Raw genomic sequence first — 19374 nt, 5'->3', positions numbered from 1 at the left:
TTGTCCATGTAGGTAACTGTAGTGGGTATTGTCCATTTAGGTAACTGTGGTGGGTATTGTCCATTTAGGTAACTGTGGTGGGTATTGCAGGTAACTGTGATGGGTATTGTCCATGTAGGTAACTGTGATGGGTATTGTCAGTAACTATGCCATTACTGCATGTAGGATGAGCGGGACCGCCAGCTGGCCCTGATGGTGGAGAGGAAGAACCGAGTGTTGTATGAACGCACCAGGACACAGCGCAGCGCCACCTCTCCTGACAGTAGTGGTTTTGAGAATATTGTCAAGAATGAAGGACTTAATCTGACCACTGATGAGAAAATGGAACTGGCAGCACAGCAGCTACAAGAAAAGTTTCAAAGAGAGGCTGAAACTCACGTGGTAGGTGATGGATACAAAAACATGATCTTCACACTGGTATAACATCTTTCTCAGTAAAGTTCAGATTCTAGTACTTTTGGGGTTTGAGTCACATCCAAGATTCGAACCAACACTGGGCACCTGGATCCGGTTGTATCATTGCTTCATTAACTAATGTCAACGTTAAACCCTAATGATACATTAAATCCTTAATGCATCATTAGTTAACGGCATCATTAAAAACGATTGTATCAAGCACTTATTAGCATATCATTATCTAATGATGTCTTAATGTAAATATTTTCATAAACTCAGGGATTCCCCTACATATTTCCCACAATTCCACGCCGTAAACATGTAAGCGTTACTCTCGGTCGTCTGTCAAAATGGCATCTTTACGGCTAAACCTCGGAACAAAAACATTGATTTCAACTACAGTGAAGAAACACATCTCAATAATTCTGAAACATCGCCGATAAACCTAGAATCGGTTGGGATGTTTTGGAAAATACATGAATACGATCGCCGAAGTGAGCTTTCCGCCATATTGGATAGTGTTTACAAAATCAAGTTTCGCCAAGGCCGGTCATAGGACACGTATATTTCATATTCAGTTGTGACAAATGCATCGGTGAATTCCTCATACATTGTAGAATCAACGTACAAATGGTCTCTGTCACTAAAACCAAGTGTCTAGACAAAAACGAAATATATTGGGTGTGAAAACGGAAAATTGTGCTAATAACACAGCTCTTGCTAGAAATGTAAACAAAGCAAAAATCAGATATTATACTGTGCAGCATTTTCTCAATTTGTAGATATCAGTTTGTCTACTCGTAGCATGCATGAGCTCAATAGTTTTAGAATATGCACGGAAAGAGTTTCATAGCAAGAACTAGAAAATTAAAAACGGATACAATACAGTAGTCTTGATATATTCATACGAAAGTTCTGTGCAGCGTGATGCCATGCCAGACGCAAACTCACTGAGAACGACATAGGCAATTATCGGCATTTCTGGCTTTTTCAATGAAAGCAATAAAAAACAAATAATCATACCCAGATAGTCAGAATGTTTCTGATTACTCACATCATACATTTATGGACAAAGGTACCCTCGCAAAATCGTGGGCACCCATAGGTCTATCCACGAAGCCGCCATTTCATGAGATCATGAGAAATCGGTCTTCAGTAGTGATGTCATACGTCAACATTGTAGTACATATTTGAGGTGAAGGTCGGTTGAATAAGAGTAAACACAGTCACACTGTCCTGCGGATTACACTTTTAGTATTAATGTATAATTTGCGTATTGTTCAGATATGTTTCATGAAACTAATTTCATTACTAACATTTAGTATTTTAAACCTAAGTAAAACTGACAAAATAGATAACAACGATTTAAATGAAATGTATATGCATACATTCTTAAAGGAATTGTCTTGTTCAATCAATTTGTTTATGTTGTTTTATAAACAAAACAATGACATATAATTATTGGTCAGGTGCGCGTTTGTCACAACTGTTTTCAATATCATTGTTTTCGATAATACCATGAACAATACATCACGGAAATATAGTGTCCTTATCCACGGCAAATTCTCTCAAAGTGATCTGAGTTACAATGACTAATTGTTAAGCATAGCGGAGTGATGCCCCCTTATCTTTATAAGCGTATGAACTTTTGTAGTGATGTGACGTCATAGAGGAAAATCCATTTTCAACACATATTGCGAGTCATTTTTAAGATTGAGTGTATAACGTTATACATAAGCACACAAACCAATTTGATGCATATCTATGTCGTTCAGATATCAGACAGTATTTTGTTCGTTCACACGTTCCGTAAAGATGCCAAATTAAAAATATAGTAGCACAGTACTTTTATTAGTGCACGATAAACAGCGGAGACATTTACTGTTTATAACGCATAGCAAAATTCGGGATAACATATAGCAATGTCTCTTTTTCAAACAGCCTAAGTATTTGCACTTGAATTTACACTATGGTATAGGCAATTTAATATTCTACATTTCTGTGTAATTGTACAGCTGTAGGTAGATCCAATGCTGCTCAAACGAAATTCTGGCACAACGTACACTTTTTCCAGGAAGTTAATGACGCTCTAATGATAGCCCAGAACCTTCATTAAGTTAATGATGCGCTAATGACAACACGACATCATTAAAACGTTAGTACAACAGAATTTAACTATACATTATTTAATGAACGTTTAATGGCACCTTAATGCTTCATTAAAGTTTGATACAACCAGGTCCTGGTCATCTTCTTCACATCCCTGATCATGGTCACAAGACTGATACACCTCTGTCATTATTAATGGTTTCATCTCAAAAGGCATACATAAGCATAGAGTGAGTGAGTTGGAATTTGTTAACTCATTTGGAATATTACAGTTTTAGGACAGTATTAGAATAGAAGAAACTTGATTAAAATTAGAAGCCCATAAATATACAATATATTAAGTCTCATCATTCAAGACTGTACACTACAGGAAACAGAAGCTTACGAAAAGCACCTTACTTACAGCATGTACCGGTAGGCTTCCTGCAGGATTCCACTGCAGAATTTCTGCATCAGATCACAAGTGGTTGTATGTTAGGCTATTCACAAAACCAACACCCACAGCAATTAATACATTATGTATGTATTATATGTACATTGATCAGGAAATTACAAATTGTGGCAGAAGGACAATACTTTTACACTACTTTAACCCCCAGAGTGGCACCACCATTGGTGATCTCAGCTGATCACATGTCAACTATTCAAATTTTATCTAGCTTTCCTGTTTCCCTTGAAACCCAAAAATGAACCAGCACATTATTAGATAGATCTTTCAGAGAAATTTGCATGGTAATGGATGAAAAATGTACACATTAAAGCACATTGATGCTTGACTGTATTTCCCTTTTAACATCTTTAAATCTGGACGGAAAACCTAGATAAAACTGATAGTTTGTTGTATTGCATGTAGCTTATTTATACCTACCAGGGTGCCCCACTTCTTTTGCATTATATAGGGATAGAACTGCTGTATGGTGAAACCCTCTTATTAGGTTTTAGTTGAAATACATTGTCATGGTAACCAGCAAATTGTTGTTTCCCTATTTTGATAGGTAGTGTTTTGCAAACATGAAGCTCAACAGTTGCATTATTTGAGAAAAACATTCCACATTAAATGGGAGCACCATTTCTGTCAGATATACAGGCCATTGAAACCCTTGGAAAAAAGTGGCTACCACACCATTGCCTTGTACACTTTCACATATTCATTCTGAGTAAATGAAAGAATATCACAGAAACAAGATAGTGGGTGTGGCTGTTGTTATGTGAGTTCCAAAACCAGAAATGATACCATCAGACCAGAAGTGTGTGATTAACTGAAAAAATGACATGAGTCTTTCTTGTTTGAAGTTGAACTCTGCCAAATGTTGTAAACAGAGGAGACATCATAAGACTGGAAGTGCATACAACTTTGTTCAAAATGAAGGACATCTGATTTGAATATTGCTGTAGTAGACAGGGGTTCTTTCCAGACTGTAATCACTGTCCATCTGGAAGTGTGTATATATTACACATGAAGTGAGCTTGAGGCGTAGTGATGCTTGTGTTTCAGTCTTTGGTGCTCAGAAACATTCAATTACAATTTTGTTACTGAGATGCTTTGGTCAGTTGTGGTTTCATATTTATCATTAGTCCCTCAATTTTCTTTAAACATAATGGAAAAACAATGGAAACTGCAGCTTTTGCTAGTGACTATCATTGGTAACTTTTCAGATGTTAACTTTACATTTCCACGTGAGCAAAGATGATGTGATCATATGTTGTTTTCAAGTGAATCGGAGTATAATGTGTCTGTTTATCCAAGCTCTAGCAGTGGTGTTATTGCTCACACAGGGTTCAGGCAGTGTACTTCTGGGTGAGGAGGCCAGGTTTGAGCAGCTGAAGGCCCGGGAGACGTCGGAAGAAAGGCGACGACCAAACACAGTAACAACACCATGTTCATATGTGGACTTAATGTGGCGGAAGAGAGACCACTCAGACTGTGACATAACATGTGTGTAATGTTCCTGTAGTTGGATATATATTCAAACTTATCTTCATCGTGTATTATTGCAATTTCCACATTTTTCCGTTATATTTGCTTGTATATGATGTTACTTGTTGACGGGGAGTAACAGGTGTACTCCACTGTAAACAGACCTAATGGGTGATGGTGTATTCATGTGAGATTACTGTTTTCATACAAAGATTTGCAATTGTTTCTGGTGCAGGGAATGTTGTTACATGTACCCAGTGACACAGTGTATACAGGTATACTGATTGACTAGGATGAAACATAACATCTCTTGTATCTCTTTGCAGAAAGTCAGTAATAGATCAATATTTCCAAGTATTGTTCTTTTTCTTCAAAATGTTGGCAGCAGTAAAGTTTGTCTCATCATTTAACATATTGTGATCTGTTGTCGTACAGTTTAGTTTAAGCACAATGTTTTGCAGGCTGAAACATGAAAGTTTAGAGGAACCTATTCAATTGAATACCAAGGCCCTGAAATTAGGGCTGCAAGATGTCATTTTCTTAAAAAGTCATATTTTGATTATATGCTTTTTCTATAGCGAGTCATACCATTGTTTCAGATATAGTTATGATGTATTTTGGACTGTAATATGTTAACAATGTTTCATGAACAATCATGTTTTTTATTATGTATTTAGCCATGAGATACAATATTTATTTGAAAAGTATAATCAGTATTTACCTTGATTGAAATGGCATTTATGTAGGAGCTCAGTTCAGTCTGCCTCATTGACAAAATATCATCAGTCGGTGAAATCAGTCCACACGTCTTGTCTTGTCAAGTGGTGTATCTCATCTCGTGGCGGTTCGAATCCCCGCATGGGTACAATGAGTGAAGCCCATTTCTGGTGTCCCCAGCCGTGATATTGCTGGAATATTGCTAAAAGCGGCGTAAAACCAAACTCAGTCAGTCAGTCATCTCGTGGCCCCCACATGTTGGCGTTTTACACCAGAGGCTGCACCACTCATGAAGATACCACTTAATGAGAACATGATAAAATAGCAGAACAATGCATGATGAAGTAAGTTGATCATGTCGGTGAAGCTGGTAATGATGACCTGTGTCCTCATACAGTCAGTCTAGAATATCTTGATGAGCATCCCCACATGTCGTCAGGTGCATCACGTCTTGCCACATCTGTCTGCCTACTGACAATGGATGCCACGGTCATGTCATTCTATGTGGTAAAGGGTGTTTTTATCAGCATTAATAAAGTTTTATATTCATAGAATTGTTGTTTTTTAAAGGAGTGTGAAGCCCATTTCTGGTGTCCCCCGCCGTGATGTTGCTGGAATATTGCTAAAAACGGCGTAAAACCAAACTCAGTCAGTCAGTTTTTTAAAGGAAACCCACAAATTCAAAGTCAACTTTGTGTGCAGACGCTTTCCGTGTTGTCACAACCCCTAGTGTACAGTACACAACCCTGTGCACTTAAATGAACCCACAAATCAGTTGGTATATGACCAGATGGTGGCCACATGAATACGTGCAAACACCTAGTTGTGGGTACAGCAACGTACAGTGAACTTGGACAAAGTACTGTGACTATGTGTCCCAGTCCACCCAGCTGTGAATGGGTACCTCGTTAGGACGAGAAAGCCACAAAAACTCAGTGCGCCTAGTGACAGCAAAAGTTGTATACTCTCCAGGGAGTTGAGATTGATAATATGATGTGCCGTTGAGATTGACATCCAATGATCGTGGGAAAAATACCAGCACCTTGAGCATGCACTAGTTGTGTGGATATGTGCGCTATATAAATATCCTATAATAACATGCAATTAATTTCAGATGACAAAATTAGAATTCTAGTGACATCATTTTGGTCACTAGTACATCAAATTTGGAAATGTCCTTGACACATCTACCACGAAACCTTTTGATGATGCAGCAGTTCCTGGGAAAAAACACAGATTGTGAAGCTGATCACTGACATGCTGATTGAAAAAGATTTGGATTTCAGGTGCTAATAAAAATACTCTTGTGTAACTTGAAATAACATTTATGCAATGCTAGCCATGCTTGAAAATCATTGTCTAAGCATCTTGGGAATTCTGCAGGAATGGCACTAAACAAACATGCCAAAATATTTCAGTGTTCATTGTAACACTATATGATCCCTTGGGAAACATCTGCAGCAGTGTTCATTGTACCACTATATGATCCCTTGGGAAACATCTGCAGCAGTGTTCATTGTACCACTATATGATCCCTTGGGAAACATCTGCAGCAGTGTTCATTGTACCACTATATGATCCCTTTGGGAAACATCTGTTCATTGTACCACTATAGTGTTCATTGCAGCTGTTCATTGTACCACTATATGATCCCTTGGGAAACATCTGCAGCAGTGTTCATTGTACCACTATATGATCCCTTGGGAAACATCTGCAGCAGTGTTCATTGTACCACTATATGATCCCTTGGGAAACATCTGCAGCAGTGTTCATTGTAACACTATATGATGCCTTGGGAAACATCTGCAGCAGTGTTCATTGTACCACTATATGATCCACTTATGGGAAACATCTGCAGCAGTGTTCATTGTACCACTATATGATCCCTTTGGATCCCTTGGGAAACATCTGCAGCAGTGTTCATTGTAACACTATATGATCCCTTGGGAAACATCTGCAGCAGTGTTCATTGTAACACTATATGATCCCTTGGGAAACATCTGCAGCAGTGTTCATTGTACCACTATATGATCCCTTGGGAAACATCTGCAGCAGTGTTCATTGAACCACTAGGGAAACATCTGCAGCAGTGTTCATTGTACCACTATATGATCCCTTGGGAAACATCTGCAGCAGTGTTCATTGTAACACTATATGATCCCTTGGGAAACATCTGCAGCAGTGTTCATTGTACCACTATATGATCCCTTGGGAAACATCTGCAGCAGTGTTCATTGTAACACTATATGATCCCTTGGGAAACATCTGCAGCAGTGTTCATTGTAACACTATATGATCCCTTGGGAAACATCTGCAGCAGATACACACTTGCCACATACTAATTAAAGTACTGTCGGAAATAGAAAAAAACTGTTTTTAGTCTGTTACTCTGTATCCCTAACATTTACACAATTGCAAATAGCATATGTTGAAATAACCCACTTCGGCCTAACTGGGCGTTCAGTGGGATGCGTATTACGATATCCAGAAAAGCATGTTTACTTGTAAAATCGGGCAAAACAAATACGATTAGCTGCTGAAAACAATAGATCAGACTACAGATGGCAATTAGGTCGCTCAGCTAGGTATGACGACGGACCGTCGACTCACCTGGCATGAAAGGCACGTGCTGCCTACAGGCACAAGGCGTCATCTCAAAGATATTTTGTGCTTTTTCATGTGTGTTGACTATGTCTCATCTAGTGATTAACATCTTACGTGTCTTTCTTTCGTAAAGTTTATGTTGAGATATGTAAAAGAGAATGATACCCGAAAACCATAGAAACGCATCGTACTACATAGGTGGCATGACCACCTGAAGATCGACAGGACTGGATATTATTTGTAAATTGTTATGACGTGCCGTGTACCTCCCCAGTATAATTGTCCTAAAGGATTATCTGATCTTAGCTGATATCTCTCTATCCCCCAGCCCAATCCCAGGTTTTGCTTTTGAGACGACCCCTCCTATCTGTTTCTTTTTATAGTGACAGTGAGACTCCATGATAGCTACATCCTTAATAGTTTCAGCATAAAAGTTATTATTTTTTACGTCAGCTATCGTTTATAATGAATCTACGTCTAATTTCATATTGGGCATTTAATAAGTCTCCTTTGTAAAACAATATCGTCGCACACTAATTTGCATAAAGCCATGGTCTGTTCCAAATAAGTCTTTTTGGACTTAGAAAAAAACCGCGTTGCTCATTTCTGCACAAATTTCCCCTCAGTAAAGTCCTTTTCTCCGTTTCCTATCTCTCTACCACTGCAACTGTAGTTAGGCCGAACTTAGTTTAACAGATATTTCACACTTTCACATATCAACTACATAAATTGTAGAGATAAATGAGAAAATACATTTTTTTTCTATTTCCGACAGTACTTTAGTAGCAAAATTGCACACAAGCAGTTGAGAGAACACAAAATCTGGCTTCAACATTCAGCAATACAAACAGTTTTCTTCCAGGCCAGGTCACCATCACACACACTCAGCTGAGTGAAGAGAGCAGGTACAGAAGACAAGACTAGGACAGTATATTGACCATGGAGGAGTTAGTTTCATATGGACACCCCTCTGAAAGAGTCCATAAGCATCCAGGAGAACATTTTAGCAACACTTGCGTTTCTGAGCTGTTAGTTTAGGGGTGGGAGTGTAATGGTATAGGGTGTCATCACAACATGTAGGAGAACACAACTCATCGTTGCTTATGACAATTTGAATGACACACTCTGTTAAGCCATCTGTGCAAATGCAGGGATGTAACATCCCATTGTTTAGGCATCATGACATTACTCTGCAGCCATGGTCATTTGTTTTTCAAGACCTGTCCCCAAAAGAAAATGTCTGGAATGCCAAGGAGCACTGTTTGACATGAGCAGAACCATACATAAATGTTTGCTCCATTGGACAAATCTTCAGTTGACTTTTGGAACAATATTCCCCAGGTTGTTGCCAGGAATATGGTGCCCCTGACATTGGTAACAGAGGAGTTCTACCACCCCTATTGTGGTTGATATTGCTGTCTCCTGTTACCAGGTATGGGTTTCTCAATGAATATTTTATGATGAAAGATTTATCGGAACTATTATATCTCACCTTATTTTCAACAACATAAAATGCACAGCACTTTATGTGATGCATAGTTACATTTTTGTCTGTTATCAAAAACTGCAGTGGAAATAAATCATGAATAAAAAAGAATGATAGACACTCTTATTTAGCATTTTCAGGTCAGCATATAGAACACTGATATATAATTCAGCCATAAGTGATATTTTGGAGTACATATATTTGATTGCCTTATTATATTGATAAGGCTGATTCTTTTGAATAATGTCTCCATCTGAAAGAGAAAGACTGACTGAGATGAAGTTTTAAACTGCTGGCGAAAACTAAACACACAATAAACTTCATTAGTGATGGACACACCTATAACAAACTAAAGGAACTGAACTGTTGGTCTATTTTGTTTAACAATTGTTTATTTTAGTTGAATTGCATATGGTTATAACAAACAAAACATTGTGGTCCCTTTGAGTTAATTGTAACCATAGTTTATTGAAGCACTTGCCAACAATCTGCTTGTACAGTCAGTTGCTGACACTCTGGAATCTAAAGTCCACACAACTATGTTGACCTGGTCAAGGTGACGTACCTGATTCCATGGATCAGTTGTTGTGGCATAATTGATAAAAACACAAGAACCACACAGAAGTATTTTCAGGACATTAGATCTGGTCCAGGATGCATGGTCTCTGACAAACTGAGGTACGTCTTATCAGACCTTTCTCATCTGATGCTGATATATCATCCACCTATTGTCCTTTTGTCACTGTACTTCTCAAAATGGCTGGTTGTTGTGTGTCTGTCAATATAAACATGAAGTTACACATACTATATGTATACATATCCTTCAAGGTTAACAATAGTGATATTAAAAAAGAAATGTTATTCACCTTGTAAGAGTTCTTTGGTGTATGAACCTTCTTTGGGCTGGAGGAAAACATTGCATGTCATGTCAAGCTCTGAAATTCAGCCCACAAAGTGAATGTCCATTCTTAAATGTGAGTTAGTTTAAGTAGTATATACAATGATAGTCCGAGATCACTTTCAAGAAAGGTCGCTGTAAAGCTTTATTTCATCCATAAAGCTTTTGCCAGGCCCTTAGATCTCGCCACCATTGTATATACTACTTTTGAATCCCCAGTTAACTTCCCGGCCACACGTGACACTATTGTGTCACTATGACTGCGAACTAGCACTTTCCTGATCACGTGACACTATGTCGTGTTGACCTCAATGAAACAGTTTAATGTGAATCGCCTATGATCTCTTTGGTGTTTGTAATGAAGGCTTGCTGGGCTTTTCGTACCCCCTGTTCTATGTACTTTTTTTTCTCATCTTCGCTGATAGCAGACTTAAGAGACTTGGACCGGATTTCTTGTTTCATCTTACGGTACTTGTCGAGTTCAGAGAGGATTGAACGAAATTCCTCCTCTGAGATCTTACTGTCAGTGAGTGCCGTGGAAATACGCTCACTTACCGTGTTCAGCTTTGCTTCAGCCAGAACCCTGATCTCGTCGTGTTTCAACGCTTTACGGTGCAGTCTGCGGGATGCAAACTTAAACACCAACCCTACCACCCCTACTACCCCAGCTGTTATTTCAATGCCTAGCACTATAGGTGCGGCCATGATGGTGTCTAACAACCCAACACCTGCCGCCGTTGAGTCGTTCATCTTGAGTTTGGCTCCCAAGGGTTTGAAGACCTCGTCGCTTAGCGAGCAGACGCTGTAGTAACCGTCAGTTATCTGGTTGCGGGCGCCACTGACGAACAGCTTGTTGTTGCTGGCGTTGATGTTAGTCCATCGCGGTAGGTAGGTGATATCGCAGAGTGCGACTTCGAGTTGGCCCGACGTGTTATCGATCATGTGCATCAGCTGAACGGACTCACCGCTCGTTATTCCGGGAAGTGTTACGTACATGTTAGAGTATATATACCCATTATATAATACTTTAAAAATGTACAAACCAGGAGTGTTTTACCCTAAACTGGACATAGATTTCCCACATATGAAGATCGTGGTCGCTGATGGGCTGTATTTCGGCGCCCAGTTCATAGATGTGTTTGACCGGTATAAGCTTTCGGTGACTAACGTCAAGGCAGTCCACGCCTGGTTCAACAACCCTATGCAGTTCTGGCAGAATCAACTCAACTTCGCCGTGTGGTGCGCTACAACGGGGTGTGGCTTGACATTGACAGACACTCGGCGGGGACCGCTGAGTCAGTCTGTGTTCACGTTTCACGTGTACTACCAGGTCAGGCGTATCCTCAAAGAGATCAGCGCTCCGCTCCCACAGGACAAAGCATGGGGCGCGATAAACAACCCGCATAATAGAGCGGGGCCTCTGGCGTTTGCATTGAATTGGAACTAGACCCGAAGACGGATTGGCATTTGCCGGGGCCGAACCACGGGTTGGGTATTCCATATGATGGGGGGTGACCCGTGAAAGAAGTCAGTGATGATTTACTGAAACGAGATGTACTACGCCAGGACTTTGCTTTGTTGAGTAATGAATGGAGGGATGACCGTATGAACTTTAAAGGTGGTGTTGCTTTCACCGTCCAGAAAGTGGAGCAGTCCACCGCGGACGATTGGAAAATGTTCATGCTGGACATGTCGAAAGGGTTTACTCGTGCCGGTGTCACAAGATTGAACGACTCGATTCGAACGTACGTGTGGGCCGTGCTGGGCGCTCAGAATCAAACGCGTTCTGGTATCATCGGTATGGGTACTACTTTAGACACGCAGAAACAGTTTGTGTCCAACGTCGAGGATGCCATCTCCGCCCCGGTCGATATACCGGGTGCCATCCGACGATACCAAGACGTGTTGGAATATGCCCGGTTGAAAGTCGACTACGTGTTCGACGTGGGACTGTACATGGCTCCGAGCGACAACAGAATCAACAAAGTGGTGGGCTACAACAAAATCATCGTAGCCACGGCAGACCAAAAGTTGGGGGTCAACCCCGATGTCAACGTCCCCCACGTACCACCCCCCACGACCGGTGATACGGGTATAGTGGCGCCACCCCCGGAGCCCAGGGTTCAACCCACACACCCACAGCCCCAACAGCAGGCATCCAATCAGCAGCACATCGACCGTAAAACAGCGCTGGTGGTCGGGGGGATCGCGGCCGGGTTGGGTCTCATTTGGTTAAAAATTCCTTAGCCGCTACGTACACCAGGCCCGCCACGGCGACGACGGCTGCCCACAGGTTTTGGCCGAGCCACATGACAGTTTTAGCCAGCGTGCTGAGCAGCCACGAGACGATGCTACCCAGGATGCCGGGCAGGGCTTCGGCGGCCTTACCAGCGAGTTTAGCCAGGGCCTCCCCGAGGGATTTCAGATGTTTTTTTATCCAGTCTCTAACATCACCACCACCAGTGGGTGTTGGTGTGCCACCACTTGGGGGTGTGGGGGTACCCCCACTCAGCGACATGAACAGGGTTGATATGATGAAGTCAGTATGCTGGCGATAGTAATCCCTTGCTCTCGGAAGAGGATTCGGATCCTGTTGGCCAACATGGTGTCTTCATTTAGGACTCGATCGATGGTTTCCCGCACGCGGTTGATCTGGGATCGAAGCTGTCTCGGTTCGAGGAAGCGGATTTCAACCGAGTCCGACTCTCATCTTGCAAGTTGCGCAATCGTTTTTCGATGATGACTTTTCAGAGACTCGTCTTCCGTTTCGGTGAGTTTTACTTTCTCGCGAGCGATGTGCTCATCGATTTCGTTCAGTTTCCCCATGTTGTTCACGAGTTCTCCGCATACACGTTTAAAGGCTTCGTCTAGGCCTCGCAGTTCTCAAACAGGAAATTCTAAACCAGGCAAGGGTTTGTCATGGTACGTGGCCAATATTTTTTTGATACTGTCTGATGTTTCTTTAACATCACCTTCACCGCTGAGTTCGGCCCTGATGTTTTGCAGATCTTGGACGACCTTCGGGGGAAGCTTAGGCCGTGCGCCACCGTAATCTATGAAGCCTTGTTCATCACGGATCAGTTGCCCACCATAACGACTGACTAGCGTAGACAAGGCAAGCGGTTTTCTTGTGCGCTTATTCACGAGATCGATCTCCGGATGAGCTTTCAATTGCAGTGTGCCCTTCTTATTGATGGTAAACTTGGAAAAGTCTAGCCCAAACGGATCGACGTAGTTTCTATCTGACTTCCACGCGTTGTAATGATCGTCGACGGTTGATTTTAAAAGTTCATTGCTAACGGTGTCGCTCATGAATGAGGTATCATCGTAATCCCCATCGAGCGCACCAGCGCCAAAATCATCCATCGGGGTGTCCTCATGGCCGCCTTCAGCCATTATTTATAATAAACTTTTATATTTTATCTATAGAACAATGTATGGTAGGAAACTAGATCCTTTCCGAAGATCAAGAGAGCCTCTAGGCGTCAGAGCCGTGCGCCAGTCGGTGACCATCACCAACAATCCCAGCAAGATAGACCAGAACCAAACACTGCTGGTTAGATTCCCAAACCTGGGTGAGAATGACCTCATCGTACCAGGCACGGTTCGACTGACGTTCAACCTCACGTTGACCTCCAGCAACGACAAACGCGAGCTCGTGCGGAACGTAGGTCGAGCCATCATCAAGAAAACCACTATCAAGATCAGCAGTAACGAGGTGCTGAGCATTGATAACAGCGACATGTTTCACTGCTACGGGGACCTCTGGAAAAGCGAGGGAGAACGCGTCAATGACGTGTACCAAGGCATCAGCAAATCGACTCGGTTGCGCGTGGGGTACGGCTTCATGCAAGACCAGCTAGACAAGATCTCAGAGGGTGAAAAGGCCATCGCCCAAGCGTACGGGAACAGGTTCTGCGTGCCGCTCGACTTCGAGTTGCTCACGGGACATGCGCCGTTTTACAAGGCCGCGCTGGGTGATAGGCTTGAATATGAGATCACGTTTAACGACTACAGCAAAGTCGTGCGTACGCCGAACGGTCATGAAGCCAGTTATGCCATCGACAACATCTCTCTGGAGTTTGACATGGTCACTAGCCCAGAGCTGGCTAGGCAGGTTCGAACCCAGTACTTGGGGAAGGTGGCCATCCTGTACGACCGCATACTGAGGCATAGAGCGGTCGTGCGAGATAAGAGTGACACGCTGTAGAACATCAACCTAAACGTGCCGGCGTGATCGATGAAAGGTATCCTGATCGTCCCCGTGGAGGATTACGAGCCGTTCCGAAGGGACAGCGAGAAGTTTTTCAACCCCGCAATTGAAAAGGTGGAAGTGACCATCGAGGGCGTGCCCAACCAGCTGTTCAGCGCCGGTATGAGGGCACACCAGCAGTGGGACGAGATAACGAAACTACCGACCCGGCACCAACACGTCATCAAGGACCTGGTCCTATCCTCCGTGCAGATCGGTGAATACCTGACCACCAAGTACGCGCTATGGTTGGACATGCGATCCACGGATGACGACCAATTGCACGGCAGCGGTCGCCACATCGACAACGGCAGCGAGGGGATAACAATCCAGATTACCAAGAAGGCTCAACCCGCAGGCAAGTTGAAATTATATCTGTACGTGATTATGGACGCGCAACTTAATATAGAGAATGGGAGATTCGTGCAAGCCATCTACTGATGGCGACAAGCCATCTATTGATCTACCCCGCGACCCGCAACTGGCACTGCGGCATAGTGGGCGGGCAGACGGGCTGTGGGAAGACCGTTTTCGTGTTGGATATGCTGGAGGGGTACTACCGGGATGTGTTTGATAACATCGTTATCATGTGCCCTACTTTGCACATGAATAGAACGTACACGGAACGACCTTGGGTGATGACGGACCGGGACGTACACAGAGTCGACCCGGGGACACGTCTGCAGAACTGGTTGAAGGCTTATCATGGAAAACTTAAAGGGGAGTCGAGGCTGTTCATACTGGACGACTGCAGCGCTAATTGAGAGATAACAAAAAAGAGAGACATGCTATCGTACCTGGCCTTCTCCGGCCGGCACACAAAGCACAACGACGCAGAAGTTCAACTCGGTGTTGAAAGACCTCAGGGAGCAGATGCGATGGGTAGCCTTATTCCACTGCAAGGACAGGGATTCGTTCGAGGAGTGTTTGAGAGAGAACGATGTGATGAGCAAACTAGAACGAGAACGTGTGAAGAAACAGCTCGCTGAAACTAAGCATGCTAAGCTCGTGCTCAAGACCGACCAACCCGTGGCCTATAGGGTGTTTTAGCTTAGCAATGCTTAGCAAATGCTTAGCAATGCTTAGCAAAGCTTAGCAAAACTTAGCGTTTAGTAGTTATGACTTTTTTTTAAGTGTTCATCGTGTGCAACTTAACCTTTATCTCGCTATGTTTCACCTGCATCGGGTATTATATTATTAAAATTACAACTTGCTTATTACATTATAAGATGGAGTGTGATGAACTGCTCGAACAACTGTTGGTGCCGCAGGATCAGAGTTACGACAAACGAGAGAGACTGGTAGTGCTGGCTGTTGGTGGTAGAGCTAAACAATACTTTCAGGACTACACTCCCGATAAAATTCACAAAATGTCAGCCGAAGAAATCGATAAGCTGTACGCGAGATACGAGGCTAGACTCGGGCCGAGATGACAAAGACTATAGGATCGGGTATGACCCAGATCTACACTGGTATAGCGTTGTACTTCATTCCCAATCCCCAGGAACGTCAACTTTACCTGTGGGAGGACCTTGAGAAAGACCCTTTTATTGAACACGCCTTGAGCTCTATGAGCTGCGTGCTGTACCACAAATACGGTATGTTTTTAGACCCGGTGACGGCGGCGATTATCACAGCAAAGCATTGCCAATTTAAGGAGGGGAAAAATAATAGTAATGGTATACAAGATGGATCAAGAGGTGACTCCGACCCCGATAGGGGAGGCCCCAATAGAGGAAACCCCAATGGGGGAGACCCTTCCCCAGTCACCAGGAAGAAGAACCCTAAGAGAGTCGCCGACGGTAGAAAAGGTGGTTTAACCAAGCACAAGAGTAACTACCCTCCACTCCTGTGGATTGCAGGCGCAACTGCTGCCGCGGCTCTCTCATTATTGTTATATAATAAACAACCACCCCCAGCACCACAACCACAATTAGAGGTCAACCCACATATCATGTAATAAATATATATTTTTATATCATATACATAATGTCTGAGGGGAAAACGTTCGTCAACGATGCATACCACGCCACTGTGGGCGACAGTCTAGCCGTAGGGTACGCTCGGTTGACCAAAATGGTGCTTAAACAACCGACTATCAAGCTAGATTTCAACCTGCAGGATATGGGCATGCTCATAATGAACCTGGGTATGGCGATGGCCACCAAGGACATCCTCGTAAAACAAGGGATCATACCGGAAAATATTTTGAAGTAAATGTAACTATATATAGGATGGCTACAATCGCCATGATGGTCGGCGGGGCGTTAGTAAACGCCCTGGCATTTTCCGGGAGTAATTTCCTCTTCTCGAACCTACGGGAGTCGAACGCGGCCGAGATTGAGGCTGAACGGAAACGTCATGACATAGCTGTGGAGAAACTACAAGCCGCGCAAGCCGAGTACGCGAAGAAACGTATACAGAGGATCGATTATATTAGCGAACAACTCCAGCGTGAGAACCATGCCATTAAAACATTCGAGAACGTTGAGGACGCAGCGAGAGAATTATACCTGCTAACCGGTAAACAGCTAGAACCACTCCATAAGCCCACACTCACTCAGTACTACACACCATCCCCGGGGCAAAAGGACCAGGAATTGATCTTTATCGCGCTGGGTCTAGCAGCGACTGCGTTGGTTGTAAAGCAATTAGACTAAGTCCCAATATGAGTATACTATTATGATAAGGGTCTTGGGTCCAAGTGATGGTTCCGGTGAAACCCCTTATCTAACTGGCGTGCTGGTTTGCTTGGGGGAATTAGCTCAGCAAAGAGTCCGAAGTCACAAGAAGCTAATCACAATTTTATTTACAAGAACGGAGTAACATGGGGTGGCCACAGAGAGTCGGTACAACCCTCTGGGCTGAGGGCTAGAGCTGACCTGTGTTAGGAGTCTAAACCCTACTGATGGACAAATGAAGATAGAGACATTTTGTCTACAATTAAAACAATAAAGAGATTATGATTGGTTGACTGATACAAAAAATGGGTGTAATCTACATTAGCCTATCAAATACAGAATATACTAAATGGGGTGGGTCCTTCAATGACCAGACAGGGCAATCACTCTTAATCCTTGTTAATCCTAGTTTAACTGGCACTAATCTCGATGGCACTTTTACTGGATGCTTGGATGCTTACCCTGGGCTAGATCTCAATGAGCCTAATCTGATGTGTCAATTACAGGTGCTTGGATTACAATAGATGCATTTAATCGTCTGGTCATAACTCTGAATTACTGAAAGGGTTGCTAACAGCTTGAGTCCTCAATACCTTAGGCTAGGATTTTATCTTGGATATCTGTGAAATTGTGTAGCCGTAATCTATACCTTTTTCAATAGTATGTCTGTGAGATGAGTTTTACAACTTTTGACTGGAGTCTTTCTCTAAGCTATTACTAATATTCTATATTTATATTTTCCTAATATCTGAATCCTAATATATTGCTTGTAGTGGTAATAATGAATAATGAATTTTGTATGAATTATTATCCCATGATAATACCAAAGATGAGACCTGCCCCGTACCGATGCCAGTACATACTTAGGGGGAAGACCGAGACCTGCGGTAGGAAATGTACTGCTGTTTTCATAGGAGATGTTTTGCGAACTACACGTGTTCCGTGTGCGGTATTGGAGTGAAATGTCACCACTGTTTATGTAAAGCCCACGGGGCAAACGTAGTCAGGCACCAGCTTATCTACGAGAAGAAAAAGAACTACATAAACGAATGTAGACGCCTCCTTAGCATGGAGGTGTAATTTTTACTTAGAGCTGGAGGAGTTACCTCCCTTGCCGGTGCCCCAATTAGAGTCTGTGTACACCTAGGTATAATAATGCCTGCGTTCATACAAATTCCACCCCCAGCTTTTGGCCTGAGAAGCTGGTTGATGTTTCCGGGTAAATGTAGTATTGATGACATCAGACCTCTGGTCATTAGCAAACTTGAAGAGGAAATAATTGAATTGGGGCACATCAATTTCCAAATGATTGTTACTACAAAGCTGGATGTCTTCAGAGAACAAGTATTGACTGAATCAGCTAATATATATACGTGTATCCCCGACGTTCTGGAAATAATAAAACGAGAAGGCTATCCTGAAATCGATACGGTTATTCTAAATATTTTCATTTTTACTCAGCATCGAAAACCCAATTAGAGATTGTATACACCTTGGTATAACAATGCCTACTGTCCGAGAGCTCAAGCAGATTGCGAGAGAACGAGGTGTAGTGGGTTACTCCTGAATGAGGAAACCAGAGTTGTCGATATTACTCGGCATACAACCCCCTCCCACGGTAAAACAACTAAAACTCTGAGCGAAAGAGCTGGGGCTGACGGGTTATTCTCGTATGAGGAAAGCCGACCTAATTGAACGGCTGAATGACCCCGTTCGCCCCCACACTGTGAAACAACTCAAACAGGAGGCTCGAGAGCTGGGGTTAGTAGCCCGACCTAATTGAACTATTGCGTCAGAAAAAAGCTATTGATCTAGAGTTCATGCGCACTGAGCGCGCTGTAGGTAACTATCTGAGAGGCTGGCGCATGCATGTTGATAAGAACATAGACATCGCCGACATCAAACCTCTAATCGCTGATAAAGTTAATGAGGAACTAAACGATTTGGGAAGTATAAAGTTTCAAATCACAGTGAAAATGTCACTCGATAAACAGCAGAATGTGGGGGGAACCCCCACTGGGGGGGTCATTGAGTACGTTCAGCCTTACTTCCGAGGTAAACAAGAAGTCGTGACTCATACCGAGACTATAGACGAGTCAATCGATATCAGTTTTCAGCAGATACGAGAATACCTAGAACGCTACACACACATGGGTTCCGGGTGGGTCGTGGATAAAATCGATAAGGTCTATCTAGACATAGCTAACTACGTACCATTCAGAGGGGGGTCGTACCTAGACTTGCCCCCCTACTACAAAGCAAAACAGGCCATAGTCAACATCAAGAATAGAGGAGACGATTGCATGAGGTTAG

The 19374-nt window shown here is 42.8% G+C and overlaps 1 protein-coding gene across 1 annotated transcript in view; it reads left to right on the top strand.

Annotated features, from left to right (window-relative positions):
* LOC124288199 (trichoplein keratin filament-binding protein-like) overlaps positions 1–5689 on the top strand; it is a 56770-nt gene extending 51081 nt beyond the window's left edge. The window contains exons 17-18 of the mRNA XM_046724775.1: positions 166–381; positions 4282–5689. Of these exons, the coding sequence (XP_046580731.1) occupies positions 166–381; positions 4282–4449 (384 nt within the window). The 3' untranslated portion in view covers positions 4450–5689. The remainder of the gene's footprint in view (positions 1–165; positions 382–4281) is intronic.
* Positions 5690–19374: the final 13685 nt, after the last annotated feature.

Source organism: Haliotis rubra, unplaced genomic scaffold (assembly GCF_003918875.1).
Source record: "Haliotis rubra isolate DU_JTF1 unplaced genomic scaffold, ASM391887v1 Scf111, whole genome shotgun sequence".
In the NCBI taxonomy this organism is placed as follows: domain Eukaryota; kingdom Metazoa; phylum Mollusca; class Gastropoda; order Lepetellida; family Haliotidae; genus Haliotis; species Haliotis rubra.
The sequence above is the reverse complement of the archived record's forward strand: the minus strand, read 5'-3'. Positions and strand labels throughout refer to the sequence as shown.